Here is a 12,326-nt window from a genome sequence, read left to right on the forward strand (position 1 = left end):
GTCAGACATAAAGTGGTGGAAAAACACCGTTCAGGAGAAGGTTATAAGATGATTTCAAAGTCACCCATTATCTCTTTGGATACAATGAAATTCATCATTAAGAAGTGGAAGACTTATCATACCACCCAGACTCTACCCAGATCAGGTCACCCATCCAAACTCAGCAGCCAGGCAAGCAGGAAGCTGGTTTGTGATGTCACTGTAAATCCAACAATGACTGTGCAAGATCTGCAAGGCTATATGGGGTCAGTGTTCATCAATGAACAACATCCCGTTCCCTTCACAAACCTGGCCTCTATGAACAGGTGGCAAAGAAAGAAGGCATTCTTGAAAAAGTCACATCTAAAAGCTCATATGGAGTTTATGAAAAAAACATCTTAATGATACTGCAGGCATGTGGAGAAAAGTTTTTGGGTCAGACGAGACAAACATTGAACATTTTTGGTCTAAATTCGAAGCGTTTCGTCTGGTGCAAACCCAACAATGCACATCACCCAGTCAACACCATCTTTACTGCCAAGCATGGTGGTGGAGCCATCATGTTATGGGGCTGCTTTTCATCAGCAGGGACTGGCAAGCTTGTCAGGATAGAAGGGACAATGGACAGTGCAAAGTACAGGAGAATCCTTGATGAAAACCTGCTTGTCAGCCATGAATCTGAAAGTGGGCAGGAGATTCATATTTCAGCAGGACAATGATCTGAAGAACAAAGCTAAAGCTACACTGGAGTGGCTGAATATGAAGAAAACTAGAAGGGCACTCAGTCGAGCACATACCTCCTCCATGTAATACCTGATCCATGAGAACATATCGAGCCCAATACATCTTTGAAATATCATGCTATACAGCACTATATCGTTTTTGGCCCAATCTCTCAATGGTGAAGAATCACTTAAAAAATTAAATAATTCTCTTATCCAGATCCAGATTCGGATCTACACCAAAATCGAATAAATTCGTCCTTGCCACACACCCAACCCTTCCACCAAGTTTTGTCCAAATCCGACCACAACTTTTTGAGATATCGTGCTCTATATCAGTTTCTCCCTATCTCTCAATGGTGAAGAAAGACTTACAAAATTCTAATAGTCGGATCCGGATCTTCACCAAAATCTAATCAGTTCGTCCTTGTCACACACCGAACCTGTCCACAAAAGTTCGTCCGAATCCGTCCACAACTTTTTGAGATATCCTGCAAACAGACAAACAAACAAATGGACAAGCCGGTAGGCAGCCATGGGTCGCCGAGCATCCGATGACCTTTGACCCCTGATCTGAGTTAATCTAGTACTAAGCAATTACGAAATTGCAATCGAATCGGTTAACCTGTGTATGAGCAAGGGGGATTTGAATGGTCATTTTGCCCGAAAAATGCACTCATTGACCTTTGACCCCTGAGCTAGCCGAGATAGGTCAATATGTCCTGAAGCAAAGTTGTAGTACTCATTGAGTACTATGTACCTATGAACTTTCATTTGTATCGGTTAATCCGTGTAGGAGCAAGGGTGCCTAAAATGGTAATTTCGCCTGAAAAATGCACTTATTGACCTTTGACCCCTGACTTACTCGAGATAGGTCATTATGCAAATGAGCAAAGTTGTAGTACTCATTACGGTCTATAAGTATGTAAATATTCATTCGATTCGGTTCAACTGTCTTGGAGCTAGTGTACTTTGAATTTTCAGCGGGAATGCTCAATGGCCCTCGGACACCCAAGTTGAGAGGGTTACCATTTGAAAACTATAAAATATAGAGCAAAATGGATGTCATGTGGTGGATAGAGAATCACCTTAAGATTATGCATACCAAATCTCATCGAGTTCCATCTACTGATAACTACTCGGTATCAATTTGAATGAAAAGTACAGAAAATGCGGTTTGATATCGGAAATCCCCAAAGTTCGAAGGGGTGTTGTGGGTGAACGAAGATATAAATCGAAAATCCGGCATGATCGTTTGTGTACAAATCATTCCAGATGATTAGTGTGAATTTTCATGACCATCTGACCATAACCCTAGGAGGAGTAGCATTTGGCGCGAAGGCACCTCCAGCTCTTGCATATTATCGATTTTTGCCCTTTGACCCCTGACCTAAGCAATATCGGTCAATATATCCTGAGGCAAAGTTGTAGTACTCATTGCGTGCTATGAACCTGCAAAGTTTCATTCGAATCGATGCACTCACCTGGTCGCTAGGGGGCCTTCAATTTTCGCCAATTTTCGGGCATACTCCATTTGTAGGGGGCGCTGCGGGTAAACTATTCCATATATCACAAAAACCGGAATATATTTGGTAGAGCATCACCTGTAGATGATGCATGCCAAATTTCATAAGCCTACGTGGGATAATGGCTTTCGGAATTGATTTCGTGTGAACGGTACCGATTTTGAAGGTTTTTCGGCTGTTGCTAGGAAACCAAAGCGTCCCTAGCAACCATCACAATTTCCAAAGCACTAGGTGACTAGGTCATAAGATGTACCTACCACCTGAGTTTGGTAAAAATCAGCCCACCTTTACTACCAATTATGCTAATGACAAACGAACAAACATCCAAACAAACAGACAATTACTGACAATAAGGGTCACCTATTTCAGCGACCCAACAGACAGAAATGGGTGAAAACATAACCTCCTTCACCTTTGGTGGCAGAGGTAATAATTTTTCTTGAGTTTCCTTGTCAAAAATGTCCTGACTTGAACCCAGTGGAACCTTTATGGAGAGAGTTGACGATTGCAGTCCATCGATGATCCACATCAAACTTGGCAGGACAAAAGCAATTTTCACATGAAGAATGGCTAAAGATGTCACCATCTCACTGTGAAAAGCTGGTGGAGACCTTCCCAAAAACACTCATAGCAGTCATTGCTGTAAAAGGTGTTTCCATCAAATACTGACCTTTGTGGCTGAATACTTTTTACAACCAGTGAATTTTGATTTGGACTTATATTTTGCAGGTATTCCTAACAAGTAACCTCCTTCAAATATAAGTGTTTAGTTTGATCTCTTCAGTTATAAACAAAAAAGTTCATTTGGAAAAACTGTTTCTACATAATTGGTAATTCATCTAAAGGTGGCATAATTGGAAGGGGTGACGACTTTTGCAGGCCACTGTATGTGTTATCATTCACTGATGGGCTTTATTAGCTCACCTGGAACGTAGTTTTGGGGAGCTTACGGGATGGCGCGTAATCCATCAGTCCGTCTGTCCATCCGTCCATCCACAAATACTTGCAACTTCTTCTCTGAAACTACACTTACGATTTTGATGAAATTTTGCCACAACGTTCATTGCCAAAATTGGTTCATGGCATTAAAAAAAATCGAGCCCTGAGGGTTTTATGGGGGTTGCCCCCAAAATATGTATTTGCTTTCTTCTCCAAAATGCCACACACAATTTTGATGAAACTTGATCGCAACCTTCAACACCCATGATATACTAAAGTTTGTTCATGCCATTAAAAACTGGAAGTCTAATGGGGTCTACATAGGTGGGGGTTGCCCCCCAAAATATGTGTTTGCTTTCTTCTCAGAAACTAAGCACATAATTCCGATGAAACTTAACCATCTTCACCACCCGTGATGTACTAAAGTTTGTTCGCGCCATTAATATAATTGGGGTCTAAGGGATTCTACGCGGGCTTGGTCTTATCACTTCCTAACTCATCCACCTAGTTTTGTCATAATCCATCCGCAACATTTTGAAATATCGTGATATATATATATATATATATATATATATATATATATATATATATATATATATATATATATATATATATATAAATATATATATATTTTTTTAATATATATATATATATATATATATATATATATATATATATATATATATATATATATATATATATATATATATATATATATATATATATATATATATATATATATATATATATATATCGCTTTTGGCCTCATCTCAATTGTGAAGGATCACTTTAAAAGTTCTAGTCTCCATATCCTGATCTTCACCACAATTGAACAAATTCGTCCTTGCCACACACCCAACCTGTCCACCAAGTTTCGTCTGAATCCGTCCTTAACTTTTTGAGATATCCTAATCACAGACAAACAAAGACAGACAGACAAGGGTGAAAACATAACCTAAGGTGGTCACCTTCGGTGGTGGAGGTTGTAACACCAGGTGGGTGGACTCAAACTGTCATCTTTATCTGGTCGGCAAAATAAGTACCAGCTTACTGGGAAGAATGAGCCATTTGAGTATACTGCGTCGGAGTGGTGGCACCGAGCCAAGGGAAAACTGCTTCGGCAACCCTATACATCTGAAGATGCAAAAAGAGTTATTCTTCTTATTCAGGAAGGTATGTGAATAGATTAAATCTGCTGAATTAGTGAGACAATTGCTTTTCTTTCATGGAGTGTAAAGGAGAAATCACTTAGATGATGTTCGTATTTACACTTGTACTTATTCTATCTCTCCCCACACTCTCTCCCTTTACCTCTGCCTTAACCCCCAGCGATGCCCTAAAAAAACAATTTTTCCTCATTCCTGCACAAGCATTGATGATGATAAAATGCTCTCAATACCATGCAAGTGAAACTATGGTCTTGATGGGGGATGCAGCTCATGCTATGGTTCCCTTCTTCGGACAAGGCATGAATGCGGTAGGAATTGCACCTCAATCTTCCCTTGCCCATGTCCTTTTGATGCAATCATTTGTTTTACCGTTCTGATGCTGATCAATAAAGAAATGCGTTTTATTTTGTGTATTAATTTTTTTAATTCAAACGATTTTCATTATATTCCTCTTCTGCATGAATTGTGATAAATACACAAATTTTGTAAGGAAGTGACCAAGTAAAATCTGGCCTGTTCATGAACATTAAAACAATATCAATAACTAGAGCAAAGTCGATGACACACCATTGCAACTCCCCTTGCTTCCCACTTAAAGCAAAGTTCAAAGATCGCAAAAAATTCCACCAGGAATGACCCAATATCAAATTTTGAATTAATTTTTTTCGCGATTTTGACCCTTGTGACCCTAAGTCCCATCCCATCCCCCCCTCCCCCCCGGCATGAACCAGGGATCAAATTCGAAAGAATTCCAAAGAATAACATATTTCATGCGTCCCCCAATGTGATTGCATATACAAAGTTTCATTCTAAAATGTGCCCGTAATTGCATTTTTCGGTATTTGACATTTTGACCCCACCCCAAGGAGCGGAATCTAAATGATACTGCTCTTGCACCTTCGTGCCATGCGTTAATCATAACTACCAAGTTTGGTGAATTTCTGCGTAACCGTATAGGAGGAGATAGCGTGCCGGATGGACAGACAGACAGACAGAGCCAATTACAATATCTCTCCGTTTTTTTCAAAAAGCATGGGGATAAAATAGATACTTGGTTCCCTCCTTCCCAAATTTATATTCACTTCCTATTTGAGCATTTCATGTTAGGTAGGATTGATCTGTAAACGTATCCAAGTGCCTTACGGAAAACAAAAACGTTTTGTTCAGCTTGGAAGGATTCCTAGCCTGATTAGTTGGCAGTCAGTAAGTAACGTCAGCAGATGTCCAAGAAAACATTTTGGCACGGGCAACTCAAAATTTATTGTAACTCATTTTTATTTACAACAGACCAATATAAAAAGGATACCTTTAATTAAAGTGAAAATTACCACTCAGTTATGAGGCACTTTTGCTTGTAAATAAACCAGTTTTGAATACAGACCCTGACCAGGCCCCCCTAACAAACGGACGCCAACGTTGTCAGACGGAATGAAAACCCGTCATTCTTGTTAAAAAAACAGCTAAAATTAATGAAAAAGCGGCTAAATTGAAACCAACACAGTAATTACGGTCGCAATAGCAGATATAACCGAAACCAACACGTTTATTCTACACGCAAGAACGGTCGTGACGGACACAAGAACGGTCAATCCCGAAATAGAACGGTGGGGAATGGAAGCAACATCGGTTATTTCCGTCGCGAAATGGCGGAGACCGAAGCAAAAGCGATTCATTCCGGTTACCAGAACGTGGGAAACATGGTGGCTTGAAAAGTTCTTGAAGTTATGGTAAGTTAACTTTAACATAGTCTGCCTTGAATATATCATGTCTGTTAATGAAAACCTGTTTGTGGTACGGGATATTATACAAGCAGCGATAAATGCGCCCTCTTGACTTAATGTGTGGCTGACATTTCGTGTAATTCGTGCCCCCGTGCTGCAGCGATCAGTGACGATTGATCGTTTATATTTTCAAGAGGTAAAATTTGATAGTAATAATAAATTGCAAATTCCAATAAAATAACAAAGTTAATATGAAGTAAAAACTGTAAAAAGATCCCATACGCGATCGCCTATGTTGAACTGGGCATACACAACTAGCGATCCTTCACTCGGGGGCTCGAAATACAGGCAAACCAAACATTATCATCACAACAAAATTCGGTTTAATAAATTGTTAAAACTACATCAGGTACTACCCACTATATATTATCTATATTACATTTATGTTCGAGGCACAAGCACTAAAAATTTACATACCGTAACAGGTCGTTCTACTGCATCCGCCATCTTGTTCGCACTACAGTAACTGGAATGAACCGCTTTTGTTTCGCTCTCGGACGTTTCGCGACGGAAATAACCAACCTTGCTTCCGTTCCCCACCAATCTATTTCGGGATTGTCCGTTCTTGTTTCCGTGAGGACCGTTCTTGTGTGTAGAATAAACGTGTTGGTTTCCATTATATCTGCTATTGCGACCGTAATTACTGTGTTGGTTTCAATTTAGCCGCTTTTTCATCAATTTTAGCTGTTTTTGTAACAATAATGACGGGTTTTCATTCCATCTGACAATGTTGGCGTCCGTTTGTTAGGGGGGCTTGCTGACTGAACCACACTCGCGGTGCTGACTCGACATGCTCAATACAACAACTGTCCCATCAGGTAGAGAGCTAACTAAGTTATCATTGCTTTGTAACCAAGTTGGTTTTGTGTTTTTTGATAAATTAACATTTGTACTACTTGACGCAACTTCGATATTTAACATGTTCCTTTGTGTGTATTTCAGGGGTTTGAAGACTGCCTTGTGTTTGACGAGCTTATGGATAGATTCCATAATAACTTTGGTGAGGCAGCCACACTCACTCATCTATGCCAATCCTCCAACCCTCTGCCCCCCCTTCTGTTCCTCCACCTCCCTCTCCACCCATCCATGTGTACATAGTTAATAGAGGAGTTATAATGTCTTCTAGTACCATACTCCTAGTAACACCCCTGGCATCCAACTTAAAAGCTGGTGGATCAGCTTGGTTCAGCCACTCAGATTAACCGGCCCGATGGCCCTTTTACATTGGGTAAAACGGTAGTAAAACCCAGAATTAATGTATTTTTATGCCTTAAAACGTCATTGAACCTTTATTTAAATTGAATTATACCCTGCACAAAAACAATGCACAAACATGTTAATTTAGGGTACAGTTTGGACAAATTTTAAAGTTGAAGTCCTTAACCCCATTTTTACCATTACCCCCTAAGTTTGCGGATTTGCGGTTCACAGGGATTTTCAAGAATGTAACCCCCTGGAACGGCAAGGCCCTCGGGTATAAACTTGAACCCTGCATGGGGTATCATGTTCTATGAATTCTCTAGTTAGAACTGTTTCAAGTTTTGGAGATGATTACCCTCGCCGAAGGAGAAGGTATTGCATTTGGGTCTGTTTGTTTGTTTGGTTGTCTCTCTGTCTGTTTGTTACTAGCAAAATTGAAGATTTAAAAAAGTATATTGGTCAGTCGATTTTGTTATTCTGTATGTTAGGGTGAAGATCCGGATCCGGATACTAGAAATTTTTCTCTGTCTGTTTATCTGTCTGTCTGTTTATCACCTACAGGTCACAATTTTAAACCAATCTTCACGAAACTTCACCACATGGGAGAGTTTGTCATAAGGAAGAAGCCTGTTGTTTTTGAGGTCAAAATATCAAAATGTCAACATAGGCCAAAGGTCAACAACTAAGGTGGAATTTCTAAAATTCTCAAGTTTCATCCAATTGACTTGAAATTTGAAGAGGATTTGCATATTTGGTCATTGAATTCAACCACCAATTATTTTTGAGGTCAAATTTGTTTCATGGATTTTGCAAGTATCGTGCTCTGCATGACGTCTTCTTCTTGTTTGTTTGTTTGTTTGTCCGCACAGAACTTTCGTGTTTTTCTCTGCAACCGCTTGTCGGATTGAGACAAAAAATTTTTTACCATTGGTGCGACTATTCATGTAGAATGTTTTAATGATAATTATGATATCATAGATCATGTGGTGTGGCAGCCAAGTTGGAAAAACAGAAAAAAATTGGACCTCTTTATCTCTATAACTGCACATAGGTAAAAATTTAAACTTGGCACAGAGCAAGTTAACACATTGGCACAAGAAACTTGGCACATTCCTCATGGGGAATGAGTGCGATTTTTTTTTTTTAATGACATCACAGGTGCCTTCGTCATGATGCCATAATTGCCTTTGAAGAATGCTATATCTGATCAGTATGAAAATTTTTGAGGGTCATCGAGGAATAAAATGGTCCACAGGAAAAAATTGACGTCATCAGTCATGTGATTCGGCAGCCACATTCTTTTTTTCTTTGTTTTTTTTAAACCTTCAAAAATCTTCTTCTCCAAATTGGCTGAACAGATCGAGGTAAAACTCCACACATATGACCGCCTATCCATGAGGAACAACAGACATATGATGTCATAGGTCACATGGTTTGGCAGCCACATTGGATTTACCCCAAATCATATAAAAATCTTATTCTCCAGAACGGCTGGACAGATCGAGGTTAAACTTCACACACATGTTCCCCAAGGCATGGGTGTACAAGGTTGTTAAGGAATAATTGATGTCACATGGTTTGGCAGCCATATTGGATTTAAGAAAAATATTAAATAATGTTTTCTCTGGAACTGATTAATCAATTGATGTGAAACGTCACAATTATGATCTAGTCGTGATGGGGAATGCATATTTTAAATTTTAACTTCATCGGACACATGGTCTGGAAGCCAGAATTATTCAATTTTTCGAACTGGGTTTTTTATTATTATTATTATTATTATTATTATTATTATTATTAATAAGGCTCACTTGGCTGTGCCTGGATGTGTTTGAGGGAACAGGAGTAGCAGCTGAAATGTGACTCCTGTCCAGGTTCCTCCTGATGAATTCATATTTTATTTTTGCTTGTTTGGGTTCCTTCTGATTACTCCAATGCAGGACTGTACCATTCTGAATACTGAATGGTCTTCCATTTGATCTGACTTGAATTTATTTCATCGCATTCTGAATTCAATTGAATAATAATGAAAAACGGGTCCGGATCATGGGTCCGGGTCAGGTGTCTGATCAAAGCGGTGTTGCATCAAAGCGGGACGTCTTGGTACCCAGTCATCACTGCCAACAGTTATAAAGGGGCAGTTCTAATTATGTCTCTTATTAATTACGTAACATACCAGCACATAAACTGCACAAACATCACACAATACACCACAAAAGCAAGTCCTGGTGAGGGTCTGCAATCTCTGATTGCTCTTTTTCTTGTTAGAACTGTTTTAAGTTTTGTCGATTTGAAAACAAGCCAAATCGATGCAATGTCCATAAATGAGCATTGCCATTCAGGTGGCATCGTATCTCCGACAATGTGTAATAAACGAATGTCTGCAGCACGTGTCCTGCCGGAATACAGCATTCTCAGAGTACCTGATGGACAAGTCATCACCGACCTCGCCATGTACAACTACATGGAGGTACGACATGCACTACTCAATGCAAGCGATCATAAGCCGTCTATCTCAATCAAATGCAATTGCTTGATTTTAAAGACTTGCATCACCCAGCATTAACCATCAGGAATTTAAATTCTCATATCTTGGTCCATTTCATTTGAAAATATTTAAATGATGCAAGATTATTATTAACCAATGAACGTTTCAACTGCAGTATTCAGAAACCATTTTCCCCTTCTCTACAGATGCGTGCACACATCAACTCACCTTGGTTCCATTTCAGGCGCTTTGTGGACAACACCTTGCATCGCATCATGCCCAACACATTCATTCCACTCTATACCATGGTGTGTAAACGTTACGACTCTTAAATGCTTGATTACACAAGCTTGCTTGCATTATAATACTCCTGTCGGAAGCTTACAGCTGAACTTGCTACAACATGACTGTGTTAAAATTATTTATTTATTTATTTGCACCAACAACGTTTAAAACAAAACAAATAAACAAGGAAAAAAAACCCCAACATGCAGAATAAATAAGAAAATAAACAAAAAGTAAGCAACTGAAATGAACATGACACTGAACAGCTTCTAGAAGCATTGCCAACATAAAAATAAAAAAAAACATGGAACAACATGAAAAGTATGTCATCAACAGTTTTAATAATGGATCTGCATCATAGGCCTAAATTTGGTCGAGGGAAGGAATTGAGTGATGCCAAGGACCTGATATTCTACCTGTTTGCATATGTAATATGTAAATGGAGGAAATCAAATGGCTGCTACTGCAAGCCAAAGCAAAGCTACTTGCTATGGCAGGCAATGGAAGGCTTACTTTTAATGCTTATAGCCGTACTGCAGCCACTAATGGATCAGGACCACAGACCTTACAATGCATAGAGACGTCATGAGGAAACAGCCACAAACCGACCACACAAGAAAGAAAGTAAAACATAGGGGCAGTACCCCTGGTTGCTCACCTGGTAGCAGTTGGATAAGATAACCAGGGAACCACTGGTAGGCATGGATGACTCACAAAATATGGAATGGAGAAGAAAGTAAATACCGATGGAATGTTTTTTTAATGTAGTGAACAAAGTTTGGTACATCACGGGTGATAAAGGTTGGAGTCAAGTTTCATCAAAACTGTGTGCGTGGTTTTGGAGAAGAAAGTAAATACATATTTGGGGGGGCATAACCCCCGTAGAACGCCTTTGACCCCAATTTATTTTAATGTCGTGAACAAAATTTAGGACAGCACAGGTGATGAAGGTGGAAGTCAAGTTTCATCAGAATTGTGTGTGTGCTTTCTGAGAAGAAAGCAAATACCCCTTTTGAGGGCAACACCCCAATAGTCAGGAAATGGGGGTTCTGTGCAGTTCAAAACTTACATTGAAGTGAATTGGGGAAAAGGGAAAAACTTTTCGACCGACACCCAAATTCCCCAAAATTTCCTCCTTTTTTCCTTCCGCATCTAAGCCATTAACAAATATTAAATCCTCAATGGACCAACTACTTGGGGGAAAGGGAGGGGGAAGGGATGGTCTTGCAAATTATTTACATATATATATATATATATATATATATATATACATATTGTTGCGGTTCTGAAAACCACATGTCTCTAAGGCAATGGCATCCATCATACTGTGGTCCCCAGACAGTTATTTCATTAATATACGTACAGTTAGACCTTCCCCTCATGTCTAATGGGTCAAACGGGATGATGTGCGTTGTGTGGATCTTATAGTTAGGTCTGATTATATCTCTATCTTCATTCCAACTCTTTTCTTCTTATTCCTGAAATAAATCAAAGCAGGCACCACACCAAGACGGCCTTCTGTGAAAACCACAGCAACACCCCCTCACTATAAGAATGCATCTTCGCAGAGGCCAACAAAAGAAGCATCAACCACACGATGGAAAAATCCTCCGCTGCAAGATACGGCATCAAAGGGAAGAGTAGAAGCAAACAATAAAAGTCCAACACCGTACAGGACGCACACGGCACATTCTTTTCAACCCATTTCTGCATCTAATAATTGTATCCAATCCTTTCCTTCAATCCATGACACAGATCAGGGCCGGCACCACGCAGGCAGCCACCTGTGAAGATCACCACTGTGATAGATAACCGCATGCACAATAGCGGACCCACGCACAGCCCCATGATAATTTATCATCGTACAGTACGGGGCACGAACAGCACACATCTTCATTCAGGTCTGCGCGCTGATTACAATGGCATCTTACCATTGCATTGTACGGGAAGTACACATCTGTGCATGACGCACATCTGTGTTTGGGTCTGTGCGCTGGCTCACAACGGTATCTTACCATTGATTCTTGCTCGCCACCAATGTCTCCCGTGGACGGCAGACATCCTCCCGCACCTCCGCCTCGATGTAGCCACCACCAAGTAGAGGCATGTTGTATGGCTCGGATCGCTTGGGCCACATGGTGAACGGATGGGACAAGTGCATTGATCGATGCCAAACGCAGCGTACCGGGGGTGCACAGGCGGGCACGCAAGACCGCCGCGGCCCTCGGCCAGTCGCC

General features: G+C 40.1%; 1 protein-coding gene across 7 annotated transcripts in view; it reads left to right on the plus strand.

The window, feature by feature from the left end:
* KMO (kynurenine 3-monooxygenase) overlaps positions 1-10,151 on the plus strand; it is a 63,361-nt gene extending 53,210 nt beyond the window's left edge. For 4 of the 7 annotated variants that reach the window (XM_085857244.1, XM_085857245.1, XM_085857247.1 and 1 more), the window contains 4 exons: positions 4,496-4,643; positions 7,059-7,116; positions 9,704-9,786; positions 10,011-10,151. In XM_085857244.1, the coding sequence (XP_085713370.1) occupies positions 4,496-4,643; positions 7,059-7,116; positions 9,704-9,786; positions 10,011-10,136 (415 nt within the window). In that variant the 3' untranslated portion in view covers positions 10,137-10,151. Of the gene's footprint in view, positions 1-4,495; positions 4,644-6,864; positions 6,935-7,058; positions 7,117-7,547; positions 7,705-7,877; positions 8,891-9,703; positions 9,787-10,010 lie in introns of those variants that run through there. The other 3 variants (XR_015051734.1, XR_015051735.1, XM_085857246.1) reach the window with 3 other exon arrangements.
* The last annotated feature ends 2,175 nt before the right edge of the window (positions 10,152-12,326 follow it).

This window comes from Eptatretus burgeri, chromosome 15 (genome assembly GCF_056783735.1).
Source record: "Eptatretus burgeri isolate ZD-2024b chromosome 15, Ebu_testis_v1, whole genome shotgun sequence".
NCBI classification, from domain to species: domain Eukaryota; kingdom Metazoa; phylum Chordata; class Myxini; order Myxiniformes; family Myxinidae; genus Eptatretus; species Eptatretus burgeri.